Source organism: Tenebrio molitor, chromosome 3, assembly GCF_963966145.1.
Source record: "Tenebrio molitor chromosome 3, icTenMoli1.1, whole genome shotgun sequence".
Classification (NCBI taxonomy): domain Eukaryota; kingdom Metazoa; phylum Arthropoda; class Insecta; order Coleoptera; family Tenebrionidae; genus Tenebrio; species Tenebrio molitor.
The window spans coordinates 13081143-13104970 of NC_091048.1; the positions used below are offsets into that span (position 1 = coordinate 13081143).

General features: G+C 33.8%; 2 protein-coding genes and 3 long non-coding RNA genes across 13 annotated transcripts in view; 3 read left to right on the top strand and 2 right to left on the bottom strand.

Moving 5' to 3' along the window:
- LOC138126098 (uncharacterized) overlaps positions 1–23828 on the top strand; it is a 404235-nt gene that overhangs the window by 346614 nt on the left and 33793 nt on the right. The gene's annotated exons all lie outside the window — the stretch shown is intronic.
- LOC138126104 (uncharacterized) overlaps positions 1–23828 on the top strand; it is a 103072-nt gene that overhangs the window by 12369 nt on the left and 66875 nt on the right. The window lies entirely within an intron of this gene.
- The window catches only part of LOC138126100 (DNA repair protein RAD51 homolog 4-like), a 37327-nt gene that overhangs the window by 844 nt on the left and 12655 nt on the right, over positions 1–23828 (top strand). For all 3 annotated transcript variants that reach the window (XM_069041782.1, XM_069041783.1, XM_069041784.1), the window contains exons 2-4: positions 61–220; positions 278–396; positions 15098–15299. In XM_069041782.1, coding sequence (XP_068897883.1) covers positions 77–220; positions 278–396; positions 15098–15299 — 465 coding nt within the window. In that variant the 5' untranslated portion in view covers positions 61–76. The remainder of the gene's footprint in view (positions 1–60; positions 221–277; positions 397–15097; positions 15300–23828) is intronic.
- Positions 2966–3885, bottom strand: LOC138126103 (uncharacterized). Its single transcript, XR_011157627.1, has 2 exons — positions 3736–3885; positions 2966–3684 (listed from the first exon to the last, which is right to left on the bottom strand). It is a non-coding gene; the product is annotated as an uncharacterized lncRNA (long non-coding RNA).
- Positions 19661–23648, bottom strand: LOC138126101 (uncharacterized). 7 transcript variants are annotated; one of them, XR_011157621.1, is made up of 5 exons: positions 23251–23645; positions 22473–23100; positions 22046–22349; positions 21669–21976; positions 19661–21605 (listed from the first exon to the last, which is right to left on the bottom strand). It is a non-coding gene; the product is annotated as an uncharacterized lncRNA (long non-coding RNA). The 7 variants fall into 7 exon arrangements; XR_011157626.1 differs by having other exon boundaries at positions 19661–21976; positions 22473–22691; positions 22743–23100; positions 23251–23541; XR_011157625.1 differs by having other exon boundaries at positions 19661–19951; positions 20094–21976; positions 23251–23523.

The following is a 23828-nucleotide window of genomic DNA, read 5'->3' on the forward strand; positions in this document are numbered from 1 at the left end:
ACCGCGCATGCGCCGCGCTACTTTTTAAATTGGTTAAGGCCCGAATGACTGCATTTTCAGGTTGAAAAGGGGCAACATGAACAGGTTACACTCGCAAATTCACCCCTTGCTCACCGAGGAGGTCGTCGGGACCCTGCATGCGAAACAGGTGTTCACCGCGGCGGATTTCATCAAGGCGGAGGCGCAGCAGCTTGTAAAAACAGCACGACTCAACTTCAAAGTGCGTCAGGTTGCGCAATAATAAACAATCTTTAATTTTCACGTATACGTTTTGCAGGAAGTCCTCGCCCTTAAAAAATTTTTGACGAAAAATTTTGCACCTACTCCAGTTAACGGTCTTAATTATTACAAGAGCGTTTTGAGCAACAGTGCAATTATTCCGACGGGAATTAACAGGTAAAATGATACTTTTTTCGTCAACAACTGCATTTTCAGTACTTAAATTGTTCTTCAAATCGTTTCAAAACGTTTGTTCCTTTTACTCACCACTCTCTGCCTAAATAGGTAGGGTAGGTACACGTTGCACCGAATTATTTCTTTAAAATCAAATGACAGTATTTTCTATGTAGTAGTTTCTAAAATTGTAATCGCAAGTTTTTGCCCTAAAGTGCTAGAGGTTAATTAAGGTTTTATCATATCAATAGAATTTGGTATTTTTGCCAAGACCCAAAAAATAAATACTTAATCGGACCTCTTTCCTAAAAACATCTTAAATAACTGCAAAATAAATGCAGGTGCGTCCGCAATTGTTTCATTCACGACAGTTTTCACTGAAACTAGTTTCTTCATTTTTACTTGGAAACTTAGTTTACGTGATTTATTATGGAAAATTTAATTTTGTGTTTAAACTACTTTTAACGTTAAATGAGTATCTAGATGATTAGCTGTTAATTTCCTTTTGTGATGGTTTTTGATTTGAGTCTTGCTTGACATCATTTCAACCATTCCTGTTTAGCGTAAGGCACCACGTAAGTTGCGCCTAAAGTTTCTCGAGTGTAATGATCTACGATAATGATATAATACCGGGTGTCCCAACGGTTTGGCAAAGTAGATTTACTAAGTTAATATAAGTTCTTTGAAAAATGTTATTATTTCATGTTATACATCCAAGTTATGAGCACGGTTTAAAAATATTTTAGATTATACAGGGTGTTTGGTGTATCGGTGGCAACACAAACTTATATTTTTTTAAATGGAACACCCAGTATTTTTTGCTTTTTTGGAAAGCTCTCGTCAAAACAAAGAGGAAGATACCACATTTGATGGGTCTAACTTCTACTGTTAGTAAACTATTCGCTTTTTTGTGTCCGGACAAACCGAACTTTGAAAATTTGTAAAAAATATAACAGATGATAATTATTTAGATTAGGTTTTTTTAGAACATTGTAAATATCGTCAATTTTATTGCCTTGTTGAAAAACATTAAGATTTTTACTTAATTACGTAGAGGGCGCTTCAAACGCAAACTCTTTATTTAGTCAATTTTTTTAAATGGAACACCTGTATTTAGATAGACCGTTGGATAGCTCTTTCAATGAGCGTTCAAAAGAATTGGTATCTAAAATAAATACATAGTTTATCCACAAATTTCATTTAAAATATCAAATATTTCATATTTTTCTTTAATTTAACTGAACCAAAAAAATACATTTCATCGAGTTTAATATTACTATAGATTTACAAAATAAATCAAAAGAGAATAAATTTAACGTTTAATTAACTTAAAAAAAAAGAAATAAAAAGATCAGTGGCGGTTGTACTTTCCAAAAAAAAAAAAAAAAATTGTGGATAAACAATTTATTTTAGATGCCAAACACCTTATATCTTTTGAACGCTCATTGAAACAGCTATCCAAAGGTATGTATATCGAAATACAGGATGTTCCATTTAAAAAAATTGACTAAATAAAGAGTTTGCGTTTGAATTTTAAGTAGAGGTACCTATTTTCATACAATGGCGGAAACAAGACTGAGAAATGTCACAAAAATGTATTGTCAGTGTCAAATTTCTCATAAACGCCTTAAAAAGGAATGTCTAGGTAAATTTAAATTTTCGCTAAATTGATTGAAAAAATAAATTCTAAGGAAACCAATTTTTGTCAGTGGTTCAAAAGGAAAAGTTATTCTCATATAATCACACGTATTACAAATTTTGCCTCTAGTTCGACGATGCATAACTTTCTTATTGCCAATTTGCTGCATTTCTGTCGAAATCACGAACGTCTTTGAGAAATTTGACACTGACAATACAAATTTGTGACATTTCTCAGTCTTTTATTTCCGCCATCAAATATGAAAATATCTTCTAGTTCATTGTCTTAGAAAAAAATTTTGGTCTCATGTTGTATTGATAAGTGCTATTTACGTTATTTTTTACCAAAGAATATCCAACAAACAAAAAATTAAACACAGCAAATAAGACTCTGGATTTGAGTCAGTTTCATTTGCTAGATTTTCATTGTATCTCAATCCAAAATATTGTTGAAGCTTTAAAAATACGATTCTACTGTTATTGTGCTTGCAAAGTCTTACTTCCATCGCTCTCTAATATGTAAGAGGCAATGCTGGCTCAGTCAGGTAGGTATAAGGAAGGAGTAGTATTATAAGATCATTGGCTTTTAACCAGAGACAAGTTTCAACTGTGCTTTACTCCTGGTAACATTAATGTAGATATGTACTATTTAATATCAACACCAACAGGGGAACAATTATTGCCCCCATTGTACCGCCACACAGTGTACAGGAATTGGTATGAGAATTGAGAACAAATCCAAACAGATAAATATTGAGAACACCTTGTCTCGGTGTGCCACTATACAATACTGCTTTTTGTCTGCTTTCACATTTCTTGTTTTATGCTAGTGATAAATACGACTTAGACTGAATTGTCGAATACAGTATTGACTCCCATTTTTTTTTTTCCAATATAAATAACAGTGTTTTTCATGACAAATAAGTCTTACTGGTTTTTCAATAAAATCAAATGTATTCAACAACATAATTTACAACACTAAATAACGATAACAAATTGGTATTTTTTTATAAAATAGATTGAGAATGTGCCCCATTAACTTTTAAACACTTGACAATTCTTCATTTATTTTCAAAAATATTTTGCAGCATTTCTTGGTTAAGGGTACAGCGACACTGCTGTCCACAGTTCCACACACCAATTTTAAAAACATGTAAAGGAGTCTGTACAAATTAGTGTGGATTCTCAGCACGCCAAATTCTGAAATTGAGGTGATTTTGAAACTGATTAGTGATTACAATATTAAACACAACTTTAATAATCTGCAGGTTGGAGTTCTTGTACAACATTTATTTGGATGCAGTTGTAGCCTATTTTTAATGATTTTGTGACAGTGCTTAGTGGTACACCAGATTGTTGAGATAAACGGGCTATAGATATCTGTAAAGTCTTTTCCACCATTTCTTTCAAATCCGCGAGTATTTCATCAGATACTGATGATTTACCCTTGCTAATTGTTCCGATTGTTAAAAATCTGTTTACAATTCGCCCAATGTGAGTTAACAAACAATCATCTTGAATGTTGTCTGGATATTTTGCTGGAATTCATTTTTACAAACAGATAATTCCCCATTAATAAACCTTCCATTTTGAAAGTAAAAAACAATGAACGTGTTCTATTCAACAGAATAAACCATTGTAAAGAAAGTAAAGCTAAAATAAAACATTAAAACATAACCTCACAAATTTTGCCAGTCTGTTTACCTCTAAAAGCGGACGTACCTACTTGCAATTGTAAAAATACAGATTTTTGGTGTTTATTAACTGCGATAAAACGAATATAAGAAACGAAAACTCGACTGAGAAGCGCAAACGAAACGTCATTAATGTTAATGGTAATGTCAGATGATGTCAGACTCAGAACTCAGAACTCAGGAGCGCGTTCATAAAATATGGGCGAAGGTAGAGTGTGGGGAATATCACGTGACTGCAGTGTCACTCCGGCATTATGAACGGAATCGGGTAAACGCGTGTTTTTTGTTTTTGTAAATGTCAACATTGTCAACTCACATTTAATTGTCATCTATTTAACCATCTGCTTAAATGAAGATCAACAGATTAAAAATGCAATTTGACGAAAGAAAAAGAAAATTAATTGTTTCTGGGGCAATTTGTTCTGCAAAAAAACGTTTTTTCCTTGTAAATTTGTTATCACCGGATTCAATACAGGAAGGGGAAGAAGAGAATATAAGTGTGGTTGCACAAGGAATACCTTTAAGAATTGGATATGTTGAACGGATTGCACCGGGGTTAACCAACAGATAATTTCAAATGCACTGCAGTCAGCCATTCCAGTTTTGAAAATTTTGTCCCCATTATTGAAAACATAATTAAAAATAGTATATTATATATTGAGGGAGAGAAATGCATGATTTTTCCTAAGGTGCAGTTTGTAGCCAGAGGGCGAAGCCCGAGGGAAAAATGAGCATTCTCTCCAGAAGTATATATACTATTTTTTTCACGGTAGGGAGTAGAAACAGCACAAAAATCTCAAATTTTAAGAATAAAAAAATGATGACAAATGAGTTGTCATCTTTCGATGAATTTAATGGAATTAGTAGTTGCCTTGACAACACAATTAGATTTTTGTCACAACAGTAAAAAAAAATGAAAACTCCCATTAGATTTTTGTCACAACTGTCAAAAAAATGAAAACTCCCTAGGGAGCAAATATTTGCAAATATTTGCTCCCTAGGGAGAAAATGCTCTACTTCTGTCACGATGTTGACATCCGAAAAGTTGATTTCTACTCCCGATCGTGAAAAAATGTATAAAAACACCTTAGAACATATTTTTTTCACGCAGCCGCCGCTTCACTGCCGCCAGATATTTGACAGACGTCAAATCTGACGTATGGGTAATTTCTCCCGCACCGCTAGACATCGGTAACATGGGCACACTCCTTGTGTCACTCTAAACATTTGTGAACGATCTGGGGTAGTGTGATTATTCCCCCAATTTTAATTTGTGAACGGCGTTTGGGTGACCCAAGGGTAACCTTTATACCTACCCAGAGTATTTATGAACGCGCTCCAGCAGCAGCAGAAGTCATCCGTGGCAGAAGTGGCCGTGAAATGGTGAAAACCACGGCCTCCTAGATTCATAAGATAAGAGACTCGTCTCTTTTATCAGTCTCACGATATCACATGAGTCTTATCCGGCCTGCGGCCTGCCGCATTCGTAGTTCTAAGCATTATTCTTGTTTTATAGGGTGCGCCACAATACGGCAAGAACCTTAGCAATGCGGGGCTTATGTGTTGTACTGGTTGCCTGCCTTGCAGGAAATTATTGTTTTATAGACTTGTTTTCAACATAGTTTTAAGGCACACACACTTTTTCAAAGTCTCAAATCAAAAACATTTTTTATGAATGGTAAATTTAATCTCAACAATTTTCTTTTTTTTTTAATTTTGTTTTCTATTTGTCTGTGAGTGCAAGTTACAAAAATTTACAATGACAGGAAGTTCTAATTTTTAAATAAGTGTCTCACTCACATTTTACCATGAACAGGATTGTAAAGATTATAATAATGAAGATTTACGATAGTGGTAAGTTTATCTACCTGATAGTTACTAAAAAGGGATGCCGAATATCAGCAAAATGCAGATCGTTTGTCCCTCCTGGAATGAACTACTCATAGTCGTAAATCTTCATTATTATCTATAATGTTTATAACCTACCCAAAACCCATTGCAAGTAAAGAAGCTAAAATTCCAATTTCTCATTCCCAAACTATACTAGACCCACAAATTGATCATTGGGGTAACTTAGCCTTCCTCTATCTTAGTAATAAATTAATTCCAGTAAAGGGATTTTCTTTTTCGAATTTGAATCTTGTAAATGTGACAAGCAATAATCACATCCATGGATTGCCTCCGTTATTTTCATAATGAAGTAGCCACATAAAAAAGCCGTTGCCGTCGTCTCAATTTGAAAATTGGTACTTGACAAATGAGTAAAAGAAGACAATTTTTCTAGTTTTTCCAGAGAACCATTTTGCAAGGTGACTGAAATATTTACATTGGTCCTTGAATTTTGGAATCTTGGTAAAATTTTACTACTTGCATATTCTGCGGCACTCATGATATTACCAGTATGATCTCTCGGTCCTATCTTCCATGCCGCATTTAAAGTGATATCATTGGGTAGATTATGATAAGAAATGTTAACTTTATATCGTGAACTAATACAATATTTTTTCTTTGTTTGTGGCATTTTTTAAAGTTTCGACTGCACTTAGTTTTTCAAATTGACAATTTATTATATGTATATGTAAAATGTTATTATTCATACGTATTTTTAGTTGCATATACTAATATTTAAAGTCGCTAGATGGACATACTATAGGGGGAATTGGGAATTTTCAAAAACATTTATCGAATGACGATCGAATGCGACAGGCCGGATAAGAGACGAGTCTCTTATGAATCTAGGAGGCCGTGGTGAAAACTAACTAGAATTTGGCATCGGTTTCAAAAAAGCGGAACAGTAAATTTTTTCCAAGGCCGGCTTGACCAGACAATCATTTATAAAGATCCTGTATTATGAGTATGATTTTCCAAAATCTACAACAGACTTTGCGTTCTATACAGGGTGTTTCTGAAATACGTGTGTTAATTTTAACCAGTGGAAGAACGCGCCAAATCATGGAACTTTTCTCTATAACATTTTTACGAAAAAGCAATACAAATTAAATTAAATAAATAAAAATTTGGAGTATATTAACCTTCAAAGTGTATACGCCTATGGGTAAGGGCGAAAATTTTCTGTTGTGATAGAAACAGAGCTTTGTTAAAAAGTTCCATTGTTATAGAAAAAAATAAATAATCAAAATTTAGATTCTCATGGTTACAAAAAATAGAAACTAGTTATAGTCCATTTTTTTATTATAGTCCGATGAGCTTAGTCCGAATGAAGAAGTCGACATGACCTGCGTGTGCTTTCGACATTTGACAGCAGTGCATGGTTTTACCCTTCGATCATATATACTACGTGGATGCGTAATGCAACGAGTTGGTGAGACACATTTGATGTTCCAAAAATTTGAAAAGAGCTAAATAGACACAAACGCATAAGTCTAAAGCTTGTTTGACACGATGCTAAATTTTGTAGAAAATTTGTTAGAAAATGAGAGAGACCCTCGATCAGGACCAATGAACGATCAGGATCATAGTCTGCCTTTGTCAGATCCTGATCGTTCATTGATCCTCTCTCATTTTCTAACAAAATTTCTACAAAATTTAGCATCGTGTCATACAGCCTTAAGAGAAATAGCTACACAACTTGCACAAGTTCGCTCTGCGCATGATCAGTGGCCAACGCTTTGACAATTGACATCTGTAAATCTGTGAATCTGTGATTGTGATTGACATTATCTGTTCTTGTTTTTCTCTTGTTTTTCTTTTGTTTTTCTCTCGTTTTTTCTCTAGGTTTTGTGAAAACTGAAAAATGAAGTTTTGTTACGTGTGTAAAAATAAAGATAATCACTGAATACATGCGCCTGCGTAGAATCCAACATTCCGGTACACATTGTGTCGCTTTTTTTGGAACACGAGGTAGACAAGGTATTGGGCATCCACGTAGTATACAGGCTGTTTGATAAAAAACGCCTCAACCCATAACTTTTTTATTTATTATCCGATTTCAATGAACAAAAAAACCGAAGATATGGTTTTTCATGCGCTACGAAGCAGCCATAAAATATATTTTTTTGGCGTTATCTTCAATAGCTAACGATAGTCAACTTTTTTTTTTAAATGGACATTATGTTGAAAAGAGATAGCAATATGACAGTTGTTCTGCTTTTTAATTGATACATCGGACTATAATTAAAAAATGGACTTTAATCACACAAAACGACTCGTTTGGTAAAAATTGTGGGGCAAAAAATCTTGGAATACTTTTACGAATTTTACAAAATGTTATACAGAAAAGTTTCATAAATTGGCGAGTTCTTTCACTGGTTAAAATTAACACACGTATTTCAGAAACACCCTGTATATTAAAAGTATTATATAATATGTTATAAAATGGTCCAAAACTAATTTACAGAATATAAATATTCAAACTAGAGTTCTCTTTACAAAATTTTGTAAACATCACCCCAAATCTGCTATTGAAAGATTTAATTTACCACGCGAAAATGGTGGTAGGGGTTTTTCAAATCTAGAAATTCTACAACATAATCAAATTGCTTCACTAAACAATTATTTTCTCAATAGAGCTCGTGACAAGACTTTTTTTAATGCTTTGGTTTCAGCGGATAAAGGTTACACACCTTTAAATTTAAGTGATAATATAATTTCAGATATTGTTGAGCCAAATATACTTGACACTGTAGCAAATATAAAACAGAAGTGTTTACATGGGACATATTTTAAAGAACTAGAACCACCAGAAATTAATATTCAAGCTTCTCATGCATGGGTTAAAAAATCAAATATTCATCCTGAGACTGAGGGTTTTATATTTAATACAAGATCCTGTTATAAATACAAGAAATTATAAAAAATACATATGCGGTTTGCAATCGATCATTGATAAATGTAGGATTTGCGGAACTGAAGGGGAAACCATTGAACACATCATTTCTTCTTGCACCGTTTTGGCTCAAAGCGAATATAAAAAACGTCATGATATATGTATTCGCAAAAATTATACACATGAATTTAGCAGTTAAATTCAAATTATTAAAGGATACACAACCACATTATATTTATAAACCAGAAAGTTGTTTGGAAAATGACAATTACAAATTAGGGGAGACCGGGGTTGGTTGGTACAAATTTTACGTTTGATTTTTTTTCATTTTCCTTAGAAACAAATAAAAACTAGTTAGTCGGAAATGGAATCTACTTGATTTGAGCAGGTGACTAATATATTAAATTATATATCGCACGAAAGACAAAGATAAAAAAGATTTTTTTTTTCAAAGTTGACATATGTACCAACCTACCCCGTACATGGGGCAGGTTAGTACACTTGATGGGGATGGTTGGTACAACCTGTATTACTGAGTTTTACACTTCATAACGAATAAAATAATACCATAAAAAAACATTCGTAATAAAAACTCATTTAAGGGTTTGGATATAAAAAAACAGACAGGTATGCTTACCTATCTGTTTGGAATGTAATCAAATCAACTGTTGTTTGTGGTACATTATTATTTAATGAATTAATTTCTTCTGGGGGAAATTTTAGACAGTACCTACGTAATGTCGTTAATGGTATCTCAAAATCTCTAGATGTTTCCCTTAAACAATGCTGATCTATTTTTACAGATCTCAGAGCTCTAAGCATAATATCAGGTGGGGTTAATCCCCTACGTGATTTTTTATTATAAGTTCGCATGGCAGATTTGTAATGGCTATAATAATAAATATCTAATGAAACAAATAACAATGAAACACAATAAGTATTGCTTAACTTCGGGGAAGGTGGATACAGTACCAACTGACCCCGGCGGTAATGTACCAACCAGCCCCATCGCCATGTTTTTCTTTTAAAACGTTACAGCTCATGATAACGTAGGCTAAATGTGTGTTTAAATGTATGGCAACGAAGCAAAATTAATACATATTAATCACTTGGCACCACCAACACTAATCCCAGATCATGCAATAATGTATCAAAAGTTGTATGTAATTGAAAATATTTACTTATCGGTGACTAAAACAGAAAACAACGAATAACTTTTTAACAAATAAATTGATGATGCTGCCGGTTTGTATCCACTCGTTTGAGAATCTTGCACAGCCGCAGCGACATCTGCAGCCTAGAAGCGGAAATATTAAGCCTGTACCAACCTACCCCTGTGTCCAACCAGCCCCGGTCACCCCTATATTTTGATCGTACAGGGTTAACTGATATTCATATTCAGCATAACAGACCGGACATTATTATTTTAAATAAACAACAAAAGCACGCATATCTTTTAGATATAGCTGTTCCAAATTCACACAATGTAACACAGACATATAACACAAAAATTAATAAATATTTAGAACTCTCCGTTGCTATGAGAAATCTTTGGTGTTTAGAAAAAAATTCGATTTTACCACTTATAATTTCAGCAACGGGAATAGTACCGCAATCTCTTTTTAAAAATTTAAAAAATTTGGACTTAGAGAACAGGTGGTTGAAATTCAAAATAGTATATTAAGTATAAAGAACGGTAATGACAATGTACGGATCGAAGACAATTGTTTGGAGGAGGAGCTTGCCACGACTCCAATATTGAGATCCGTACATTGTCATTAACGTTCGTCATGCTTATGAGATTTTTTGCGCGATTGAATATTTATTACAAAACATTCCTAACTAGAATGCAATGCGATACGACGCCCTTCACATCGTGTTGCCACAATTTTTGTATTGCGTTTCTAAGGCAATCTGCAAACAACTACCGCCATTGCAGTTTTTGTGCGCAAATATCGCCAGTTGTGTTGAAAAACAAGCAGTAAAATGAGTGATATTAGTGATTCCGAAAACGAAGTGTATATTGTAGAAGAAACTTTGAATGTGGGGTGCGTCACAAATAAAGAATTTTTGAAACTAACGACCTCAACGTGTAATTAAGAAGACAAGGAAAATTTGTGGTATGAAAATTTTGATAATACTAATGTCGCGGCAAGTTCACTAATATTATTTAATTGCAGCGGCAAGGAATGCCGACCACAAGAGCCGTGTGAGTTTCCAGAAAGTGCTAACATCTTGTCTTCAACTTCTGTCTACATAAATCAAGAATTTTCGAAACCAGCGAACTCAATATGAAATCAAGAAGACAAGGAAAATCCGGGGTATGAACATTTTGACAATTCTAATGTCGCGGCAAGTCTGTTACTAAAATTGTTTCATCGCAGCGGCAAGGTAGGCCGACTACAAGAGCCGTGTGAGTTTCCAGAAAGTGCTAACATCTTGTCTTCAACTTCCGTCTACATAAATGAAGAATTTTCGAAACCAACGATCTCTGTGTGTAATCAAGAAGACAAGGAAAATGCGGGGTATGAAAATTTTGACAATGCCAATGTCGCGGCAAGTTTGCTAATGCTATTTCATTGCAGCAACAAGGAAAGCCGACTACAAGAGCCGTGTGAGTTTCCAGAAAGTGCTAACATCTTGTCTTCAACTTCTGTCTACATAAATGAAGAATTATTTTCGAAACCAACAACCTCAATGTGTACCTAATCAAGAAGACAGGGAAAATGCGGGGTATGAAAATTTTGACAATGCCAATGTCGCGGCAAGTTTGCTAATGCTATTTCATTGCAGCGCCAAGGAAAGCCGACTAGAAGACCTTTATGAGTTTCCAGAAAGTGCGCCCACATCTTGTCTTCAACTTCCGTCTACATGAAAATTATTATAATAATCGATTAATTTTGAATAAACTTTACTTACCGTTCTAGAACACCAAAAATTACTTACCATCGAGTTTATCGTTAGCAACGAGTAAACAGAGCTTACCATCTTGGAAACAGACGTGGTAAACAACCAAATAGAGTACAATCGCGCAAAAATAATAATAAAAATAAGTCAAAAACTGTGTTAGTAAGTATGTACTTAAAATTATGGAATTAAATGTTCGAATTGTCATCCCCAGCTTGTTGACAATAAGCAAGTTTATGAAGAAATTCCCCCTGTTTTAGTTTTATCTAGTTTTTGCCCGCACCCAATTAAAATTAAAATTTCTATATGTTGTGCTTCTGTTACATGAATTTTCGAAAACGTTTTGTAAAACAAATTACACATACGAATAAAATTGACAGTAACATTTGACTGTTTGATTTACCTACTTGATTTATTAACTTGTTTTTGTACGTTATAAAATTTATTTTTCCAACTTTATTTTTTTTTTCTCAAAAATTTCCTTATGTAAGATAACAACATTTTTATACTGTCATTTAGACAATTAAAAGGGCTATCAAAATCAAGAAAAAAATGGGGGGTTTCCATATAAAAAAAGTATCGATGACGTCATCACTCGAAAACAAATGGCTGTTTGGAATTTTCTTTGATACTAAAACATGTATTTTTATAAACTGAAATTGACCTGTCCAAAGATTTTTTTGGAAAAAATTTTGTTTAATTTTTAAGGAATTTATTCCATACTTTTGCCGCTCACTGTTATATTATTGTATCCACCCTCGTTAAAGTAAACACTACAGTCTATTCCATTTAAGAATGCAGTAATGCAGTAGATGTCGCTTCGAATGAAGAACGTTTCACATTGGCGAACGTGGCAAATTTGAAAACATACTATCGAATTCATGAAAAACTAGGACAGTAAAAAGTCGTTGTTGTGTCAACTTTTCAAAAATGTTGTAGTGTGACGTTTCTACGTACTTTGTGTTAACTGGTTACTAATGTCCAACATGTCAAGTACAGTGTGGAATAATAGTATGTTATACGCCAAGATAGAGAAGACATTTTTTTAAACCGAGGTAGGTTATTCCCCGAGAAGCGAAGCTTCGAGGGGAATAAAGAAGCGAGGCTTAAAATTGTCTTCTCTAGCGTGGTGTATATATTATTTTTTTCACTACTAGATACGTTAAAACCCTTTCTAATAATTATTATTAATTAAATTTGTTGGTCCGATGCGACGATCCGAGTTCTCATTTTTCAACGGTTGCTATGAAAAGTGAAAATCGTTTCTCTACGTTAACCAATAAAATCAAAGAAAATCTTTTGTTGCTAGGTGACGGCTGTTCATTATTGACCTTGCACCGTTTTGGCTCAAAGCGAATATAAAAAACGTCATGATATATTCGCAAAAATTATACACATGAATTTAGCAGTTAAATTCAATTTATTAAAGGATACACAACCACATTACATTTATAAACCAGAAAGTTGTTTAGAAAATGACAATTACAAATTATATTTTGATCGGACAGTTTTAACTGACATTCACATTCAGCATAACAGACCAGACATTATTATTTTAAATAAACAACAAAAGCAAGCATATCTTTTAGATATAGCTGTTCCAAATTCACACAATATAACACAGACATATAATACACAAATTAATAAATATTTAGAACTCTCCGTTGCTATGAGAAATCTTTGGTGTTTAGAAAAAATTTCGATTTTACCATTTATAATTTCAGCAACAGGAATAGTACCCCAATCTCTTTTTAAAAATTTAAAAATTTTGGATTTAGAGAACACATTGGTGGTTGAAATTCAAAAAGGTATATTATTATACTCATGTCACATCGTGAGGAAATTCCTTAACATTGACACAGAACATAAAACACAAAAAAGTCAAAATGCGGAGGCGAGACGCCGGTAATTATGTTGATAAGCACTGCACTATTACTTGATAGTATTAGCCGCCGGGTGGAGGTGGGATAAGAAAAACCTTGGGAGAGAAATTCTACTTCTGGGGTCGGTTCGAGAGTCAATAATGACGCCTTCTGAGACTAGTAGTGAAAAAAATGATTTACATCTAGGTACTTTTGCATTACCCTTGTAAAAATACGAAATGCCGCTCTACAAAAAAAAGAAAGCCTAACCTCAAAATATATATCCAAATTCCAAATGTGATTTATTGCGAAGGGATGATATGAATGCAAAGTTTAGATTTAAATTAAAAAGGAGCTAACAAACGCAAGTCACAGCTAGTGTTGAAAGTGGCCACAAACGTTTCTTAATTCAATTTAGTAAATTGTAACAATTGTCAATTGGATTGATTACATTTATTGACAGAACTAATAGTTCGGCACTTCGAAAAAAAAAGTAGAGCGGTACAGGAAAATTTACATGTGTAAAAATTCCAAAGGTAACTAGATGTAAATAATTTTATTCCACACTGTAGATAACCTGAATACGTTTTACGTTGGATTGAGCATTGCTAAATTTGAACTGTCATAATGACAGACGTTTATATTTGACATTTTCATGTAGCCCAATTTACTCCAACAAAATTTTGCTGTGCAAGTCTTTCATGAATTCGATAGTACTATGGCGGCCAAAAAATTTTGGCCGTCATTGTCTGACAATTCAAAAAAAAAAAATTTGTAATCTGTACTTTACTGTCATCATGATTACCGTTACCGATTACGTTATTTTTTTGGGTGGTAAATTTCAAAACTCAAAATTATTTTGTCATTTCTACAACACAGAACGTTTACCTCAGGTTATTTATGTACGATTGCTCTAATTTTGTTTATTCATGTCGGATTTTTAGAATATCTGAGCTTCAAACAGTTTAAATTGATTGTTAAAATGACAAGAATCGAAAGTGGGGTTACGGTTCCTAAAGGTTTATTTACACTTTACTTGAATGTCAAGAAACTCACGGCCAAAATTTTTTGGCCGCCATAGTACTGTCGCGAGCAAAAAAAAGGTCGTCAAAATCATGCTTTGACGCAATGGAAAATGCTCCATTGTAAAACGGTCGTAATGATAATAACCTATCATCATGTTGTATGACATTAATTGACATTGATTAATTAATTTTTTGACACTTTGTTGACGTGGACATAATCAGGCAAGGATTTTTTTTTAATTTGTTACAATTTAACCAAATTTTGAAATGACATTGACGACCAGAATTTTTTGCTCGCGACAGTACATTCCAAGCAAAATTAAGTCATAAAGGAACTTGCGGTAGTGGTATTCTAATAAGAATTTAATGACGCGTTTGATACAAAAAAATCGATGAAATATCAAAATTTGACAGTAGTTATCAAAAATCGAGCATTGCCTTGGTGTAAATTTATTTCTCATTTTGACCAATCAACGACGGGAAAATAGTCCCTATGCGATTCAACAAGGGCGTAGCAATGATTTTTTGCTGGGGTGGGCCAGATTTTAAACCACAGAGAAATGATAGATAGATATTGCAGATGTATCTTTTTTTAATGTGTTTTACTTTTATTCTGGGGTGGGCCGGGCCTACCTGCCCCCCCCCCTTGCTACGCCCTTGCGATTCAATACTGCATACTTTTGTTCGACACTGTCAGAATTTGAAAATTTTCTCCTGTGTGAACGGATTTTGATAAATGTCACAACTTGTCATTCATACATAAGAAAAATTGTAAATTTCATTTCTTTTTAGTGTTGATCATATATTGAATGGAGGATTATTTACTGGAAATGTTTATGAAATCTGTGGACTTCCTAACTCAGGAAAAACTCAGTTTTCACTGAGTTTGATGAAGAATGTTGTACAAAACATGCAACAGCAAGTGTATTTCTTTGATACCAAGAGCGACTTTTCTGCCATAAAAGCGAAAAAATTATTTAGTGGGCACAATCAAGTAAGTAAACAAACAATAAATTTGTAAGTTCTAATTTATAGGTACAGTCGATGGACAAATAAAACTGGGACAAAAATGACAATCACATAAGTCAAAATTTACAAATTTGCATCGTTTAATTACGGCTTTATCACAAATAGGTTAACTTTGGTATGACATATTGTATAGACACTGACAAATATATTGACAATTCAATGGTCTGATTTACACAGATTAAATTTTAAGTGTCCCAGTTTTATTTGTCCACCGACCGTACCATCAGTGGACATTAAAACCTGGGACATCCAAAAATTTTTCATTGTGTATCAAACTTTCGCTTTGTCCCAAATTGCAGATTAACTATTGTCACACATACATCGCTCTTTGCATGCAATCAACTCTTACCCCGTCGAGTTTCAATGTTTTTTTGTTACCTACCTGTTCTGACTACCAAAAAACCGATTCTGTGAATAATTACCAACTATTTAATTGGGAAAACAAACAATATCATTCAAACAAACTGAACTTTAACTTGATGGTTTTGCCAAATAAACGTCATTGACCCCGTCATAATTTTTATAACCTTTTCGTAAAAAACCAAATTTAACCGATACAAATTTTGTAATTTTTGACTTTATACAACTGTCGTCTTGTCCCAGCTTTTAATGTCCACCGATGGTACAACTGAATTGTATATGTACAGTGGCGAGCACGGAATTTCTCACACATTATACATTTCACTGACATAATTTTATTAAAATGGGATACTGGCGGCATTTTCGTGACAGTTTAGGTGAAACGTCAGTCATAATCACATATGTCATGATTGATTATAATGACAACAAAGCTTAGACTAGATAGTTTTTTTTAATGACATACAAATTGGTGTGCGAAATTCCGTGCTCCCAACTGTACTTTGTTGGGTGGTAATTGGAAAATATTGATTCGTAATAAGATTTTTTTTATTATACCTGAATCATAATCCCTGTTTTTGACAGTAAAATGCCTGCGAAAAAGGGCCTTTAAAACACTAAAGCTTTAAGGTCGCTTAGGTAACAACAAATTCACCTACGTTTTGAACAATGATAAATAGAAATACACATTTATACACAATTTATAACAAATATACATGGCAACGAAACAACAACAATTGACCATTTCTATATCAACGATTAATGACAAAGATTGCTTCGGAAAAGGTATTTCAATTTACTTTTTTTTTTAATATTCAGATTGCAGTGCAGGTATAATAAAAAATAGCGTATGATACACGTTTATAAGGGTCTTTAAAGAACTTGCGACGTTAAAAGCACTTCGCTATGCGTCGTGCTCTTAAACTCGTCGCGCGTGCTTTAAAGGCTTCCTTATAAACTTGTGCCATAATATACAGGGCAAGTCACATAAGGTTTGTTTCTGAATTTATTTTGTACGCAACCAAGAATACTAATTACGCTGACCACTTGATACCATTTATAATGTGATTTTATTTAGTAATCCACGTAGGTATGTAATTTGACAGATATCTGACGTAACATTAATAACGACAAAATGGTAGGTCATGAGAGTAAAAATTAACGACAAAAAGAAATCAAAGTTGGAATTCGGAATAATAATCTAATAATAATTAACTCAAGGAAATTCTCAAAATGCTCCCTACTTTGCTCTAAACATAAATTAACTCACGATTCACCAGCATGTTTAATTTAATTAGTCAAAGGAGAACGCACACTTTATATGTAATTCTAAAGACCACTCAAATGGGGATATTTTGATATCAATCGACGCGTCTTGAAATGACGAATATTTGATATCATTGCGCCAAATGTGTAACTCGATTAATAAAGCGACAAAATCGATAAAACTTGAAATATTTTCCAACTGATTTCTGTCAGAAGACTTCATAAAACTGTCATTTGTAGTTTATGGGGGATTACGGATTCGGCTATTCCCTTTTAAAGGCATTGTACTGGTTCAGTGTCATCTTTGCAATTATACATCCTACTGTGAACCTTCTTAAGAAGTCAATTGCCCCCGTAAATAACTATCTTTATTTATGGAGTCCCCAAAACTAACCTGAAAAGGGTATCTACCGCTCTCTTTCACACTCATACAAACTAAATGAAAGTTTTTGATTTTCAATTATAGATTGCGGCTTTATTTATAGAGTTAGCGTTTTGGCGCAATGGTATCAAATATTTGTCATTTCAAGACGCGTTGATTGATATCATAATATCCCCATTTGAGTGGTCTTTAGAATTACATATAAAGTGTGCGTTCTCCTTTGACTAATTAAATTAAACATGCTGGTGAATCGTGAGTTAATTTATGTTTAGAGCAAAGTAGGGAGCATTTTGAGAATTTCCTTGAGTTAATTATTATTAGATTATTATTCCGAATTCCAACTTTGATTTCTTTTTGTCGTTAATTTTTACTCTCATGACCTACCATTTTGTCGTTATTAATGTTACGTCAGATATCTGTCAAATACACCCATAAAACATATCCGGTTGCAGTGTTGTAAATAGCCGGATAAAAAAATGTTCTTAATTGTATTGTCAACTTAAACAGTACTTCTTGATCAGGGGTATAAAAATTTTGTTATCTTACATGAGGAAATTTTTGAGAAAAAAAAAAGTTGGAAAAAATAAATTTTATAACGAACAAAAACAAGTCAAGAACTGTGTTACTAAGTACTTAAAATGATGGAATTAAATGTTCGAATTGCCATCCCTCAGCTTGTTGACAATAAGCAAGTCTATGAAGAAATTCCTCTTGTTTTAGTTTTATCCCAGCACCAAATCACAATTAAAATTTCTATACGTTGTGTTTCTGTTAAATGAGCCATTTTCGAAAACGTTTTGTAAAACAAATAACATACGAATGAAATTGACAGTACCATTTGACTGTTTGATTTATCTACTTGATTTTTTGACTTGTTTTTGTTCGTTATAAAATTTGTTTTCCAACTTTTTTTTTTTCTCAAAAATTTCCTTATGTAAGATAACAATATTTTTGTACTGCCGTTTAGACAATTAAAAGGGCTATCAAAATCAAGAAATAAATTAGGGGGTTTCTATTTAAAAAATTTTTTGATGATGTCATCACTCGAAAACAAATGATTGCTTGAAATTTTATTTGGTATTAAAATATGTATTTTTATAAACTAAAATTGACCCGTCCAAAGATTTTTTGAAAAAAATTTTTGTTTAAATTTTAATGAATTTACTCCATACTTTTGCCGCGGACTGGTGGGGAGCGCCAATTGGGCAACTACATATTTTCCGCCTAATGCTAGTCATTATAAATGATTGTCCCATCGCAGTATGCGTTGGTGACGTAGTTGAATGTGCCGCAAGCCTCATAACATGAGTGAGACTAGCATCGCCGATAGGTGACGCTACCGACGGTAGTGGAAATATGTCTAGTAACATTGTAACATTGCGAGGTTGTGGCACATCCAAAATTTGTGTGGGTTTTCAACGCCAACTGCGATGGGACAATAATTTATAATGAGCCTGTATACTGGGTGCCCCAAAATTCGCGGAACAACACAGGGGGGCAATGTCGACTAATGTTAGGAAATAATTAGTAAAATAATTAAAAAATTATATAGATATCTCTTAGATTTGAAGATATGGGGCCTCAAAAGGTGCAGCTTTGATTTCATTTATCTTAAATATTAAAACAGATTTTGACTGTTTGTTATTACTTATTAGCGAATGCTATAAGAATTCTGAATGATTATGATCAGGTATGCAATTATTTACTTCATTATTTCCAGTATTTACAAGAACTGATTTTATGTCGGTTTTACCTCAAATAACGTATGGCAACATGGCTTTGATTTTTCTTGCTTATTTCCATGGAGACAACAAAAATGAAATATTTGCAATCTATTGGGATCATGACCAACTTCATTCATATCCGCTTCGCTTCTATATGGCCGTCTCAATTTAGCTAAAATTTGTTCCTGCAAAGTAGTCCATGAAATGGACATCATGTGCCGCCATCTTCTGTCAAGTTGACAATTTCATTTTGTCACCGAAAATTTTTATGACATAATTGACATATGACATTTTGAATTTGAAGCCAAAAACCTCTGTTCTTTTGCTGCTTTGAAAATAAATTCGTGAATCTTTTCCTTATTGTTCGTTGTTTTTGTGTTTAGTGTTGTTATTGTTCTTTGTTATATTGCTCATTGATTATTAACTATTTAAGTTCGGGACTATTGAGTTGTTTTTTTAAGAAAATGGTCAGAAAGTGTTTTATTTGTGGGAATTTGGAAAAGCCGTTTTTCCAATTTCCAAGCGATTCCGATCAGAGAAACAAATGGTTCAATTCTCTTAAAGGATCTTGTGGTATTTCTTAAATAATAAAATTTCTTACAGAAGATACTTTATTAAATGTTATTATAGATCTCAGCAAAATTACAGATTATTCTGTTTTATGTTCAAAACATTTTACAACTGAACATGTAACATCTTCAAAAAAAATGAGAGTCACTAAAGATGCTGTCCCATTCGTATTTGTAAGAATTCAGATTCAAAATATATATACAATATGCAAAGTATTTTCCTTAATTATTCTAGAATCCTGTTGCTGTTTGTACGACTTCATTTGCCCCACCCCATCATCTGACCCAATCCCAAGACGAAAACGAACCTGCTTCTTCCCTGCAAAACAATATTTGTCAAAGTGATTTTGCATTTGTAAGTAACATTTTTATATTTAGAACATGTAGGAACTCTGAAACACTTTTTTTTTTAAATTTAAGAATCTTAGTTTCTATCGCGCCGGGTAGTGCCGGACTCCTACCGGCTAAAACCCCTCCTTTCTTCGGCTCAATTCCCGCGACCACATCTCAGTATTGGTTCAGGGACGCGGCCTGTCCGATTTTTCTCTGGCGTCGGTCTTTCTTCAAACCTATCCATCCGCGCTCTCGTCTCTCCCGTAGCAGATGTCTTCTCGTTGACGCTGCGTCTCGCCGTTCACTCCTCTCCATTCTCTCCTCGCTGGCTGTGGCTCTCTCGTGCTCGATCCTTTCCCATGAGAATGCTCTCGACCATACTGACGGTCTCCTTTCTCCTTCCAGTTCTATCTCTACCTGCCATGGTCTTCTCTACCATATTCTCGGGCGTCTCCCAACAACTAGATCCTTACGGGGAGATTCACGAAACTTTTCAAATTTGCAAACCGTTAACGTAACGACAAATAGAATGCTTCAACAATGTCGGTTGTCACGGTTTTGAATTTGCAACGCTTTATAGAGCTTTACCGAGTTTCGTGAATGACCCCCTTATAGTCGCTGTCGGTCCCACCTTCCGTCGTCGACCCTGTGCATTCTGTGTAAGTAGGACCGAAAGTTTCCGTGTCTCGAAAAAACCTGGGTCAGATAGTACATTACGTGCCCTCCCAACCTCTCTCGCAGCCGCAACCAGCGATCGACCTTCGGAATCAGCTGTCCATCTTCACTTCGTGGAGCTGTCCCACCTCCTCTGTCGAGCTTTTCCATCCTCTTACATTCATTCGAGCATTCACCAAATCCAAAACAAAATGTGTTCAAAATTAACTTACGTTAAAATGCTCTTATAATTTTAAGTATGACAACAGCATAAACTGTTTCACTACTCATCTTGCCTCTAAACAACCTCCGATCACAAATTATTATATAACATCTTTTTTAGAACGCTCCAACTGATGTTATAAATACCAAGCCAAAAGACCCTATCCACCAAAACGTATATCCTGCTTCTTCATCCCTACCTAAAGATAGTCCTAAAGATAAAGAAATTGAGGATCTGAAATATCAATGTAAAGTTTTAAAACAACAGTTAAAAAGAACAAAGAAAACATATTTGGACAGTTTATCTAAAATTAAAGATTTGGAAGAAAGATTACAAGACTTCGAGGATTTAAATATAAAAAAACTTGTAGAAGATGCAAGTAATTCAGACGAGAAGTCAATATTCCTTTTAGATTTAATAAAAAATCGTCATAAAGCAGTACCAAGGTGCTCTGAAATGTCCATCCGCCTGTGTACAGTTTGGAGGTACTGTTCACCCAAAAGCTACAAATTTTGTCATAGTAATTTGATAAAACTACCATCAAAGGCGACTATTTCAAGATTCGTCGGTCAATATAATGGACAAAACGAATTAATTAAGAATCGTTTGAGTGCTGAAATTGCAAAATTACAAAAACCAATTGAAAGAGTCTGTTCATTAATTTTGGATGATATGTCTATAAGACCAAAACTGCATTATAGTCGGTCCGAAGACCAAATTTATGGCCTTGACACTGTAAAGTCAAAGACTGTTGGTGAGCAACCTAAAATAGCGAATAAAATGCTTTGTTTTGTTATTCATGGTTTGTCAACCAAATATACAATACCTGCAGGATATTTCTTCCATTGATCTTTAACAACAAATGAGTTGTATTCACTGACTAAGAATGTTTTACAACTTTTAAGTGACTGTGGCTACATTGTTTTAAGATTGGTTACAGACAACATTTCAACAAATGTTGCTCTTTTCAAAAAGTTTGGTAATGGTTCTTTAAAAATTCAAATTGAACATCCCATTATGGTACAACTTCCATTGTTTTTAAGCTTTGACTTTTGTCATGCTTTAAAAAATGCCAGAAATTTATTTTTGGACCATGACATGTGTTCTACAGAAGGTAGAATTTCAGCATCTTACCTGAAAATACTCCATGAATTACAAAAGGATATGCCTGTAAAACCTGTCAGATATTTAACTAAGAAGCACCTTTTTCCATCTAACTTTGAAAAGATGAATGTTTTAAGGGCCATTCAAATATTTGTACCAACTGTAACTGCTTCACTAAAATTTTTACAAGAAGCAGGTGATAGCCGCTTTCTAGAAGTCTCCAGCACAATATCTTATATGGAAAATATGTATCATTTTTTTCAAGTACATAATGTATCCAATAGGCAACATTATATTCGCTCTCTTGACAGTGCAGTTGCACCATATATACATGTGTCTGATGAACGTCTTCAATGGTTGAATACAACATTCCCAAGTTATATTGATGATATTCAACAGAACTCTGCAAATGTTGGTTTAAAAGGACTTACCAATGAAACTGCACATGCGTTACAGTTTACATCAAGAAGCACCTACATGTGTATTAAATTTCTACTTAATGAGGCAGGCTTTTATTACGTCTTACCTCGGTCTTTTAGTTCTGATCCCATTGAAGGTATGTTTTCACATATTCGATTAAAAGGTGGTTCCCAAGATCAGACAGATGCAAGAGCAGCAGATTATGCTATTAGACAAATTCTTCGTTGTGGAATAGTAAAAGCATCTTCATCAGCAAATACTGCTCAAAATATTAATTTCATTAGTCAAGCAAAGATTCCTTCTAAAACTTATGGAGAATGTGTGACTACAAATATTGAAGAACTAATATTGCCTACTGATGTTAGAACCAGCATACAAAGTCTCAGCCAAAATATTACACCAGCGAATAATATTTTTTCTGCATCAGTAGCATTTCTCTCAGGATACATAATTAAGAAGTTAGAAGACCAATTTCACTGTGATGAATGTCTTGTTCCACTCTTATCTACCACCATTCCAGGACCATTATTAAGATTAATAGCCCTTCAAGATCGGGGTCGATTGATATATCCCAATAATGCATTTGTGGGCATTATTGAAAGAATTGCAAATATAGCACAAAAACTGTTACCATTTTTACAGTATGAGAAACCATGTCTTCAGTTGCATGACTTGCTATATGATCATCTCTTTCAAAATTCTGTGTTTTCCTGTGCACAACACAAAGCTGCAGCCTGCAAGATTATTATTAAAACGGCTGTGAAACCAGTCCTCAATAATATCTGTGTAGAAAAAACGGATTCTTTGAAGACTCTGAGCTTAAATAGTAAACCACTGAGCCGAAAAGTGTTGAAGATATAAATGGTTATAAATATTGCTCTTACGTTTAAAAATGTGTTTTGTTAGTGTTGTCATCTAGGTAGTTAAATAAATCAAACATTTTCGTCTTCGTGTTTTCGTTAAATGGGCTAATAACAGTAATAACATAAAAATGAGGTCATTGACCTTGATTGTAATGTCAAATTCATAATTTGTAGTTTGGTTGTTTGTTGAGGGGAGGTCGCTAGTAGATGTCCATCAAACGGGAACATTTGATTGCATGTAAAATTCAAAATTGAGACGGCCATATAGAAGCGAAGCGAATATGAATGAAGTTGGTCATGATTGGGATACATAGAATGTTTTTAAATGTTGTCGCATACAGGGTGTAGAATGGATTTTGGTACATAGGCACTTTACGTGTAATAATAGTAAAAATTCTCGGATATTGGCTCCCCTATTTATTATTATTTAATTATTTTCCAACAAAACATTAAATACAAAAGTTGTAGAGTAAAAAAAGTGTATCTAAATCTTTTCTAATTAATTTCTAACACCTTCTGGTTCTGTTAGACATGAAAAATTAAATATTAAAAATCTATCGATAAAATAGTAATTTCCATGACTCCCGACAGCAATAAAA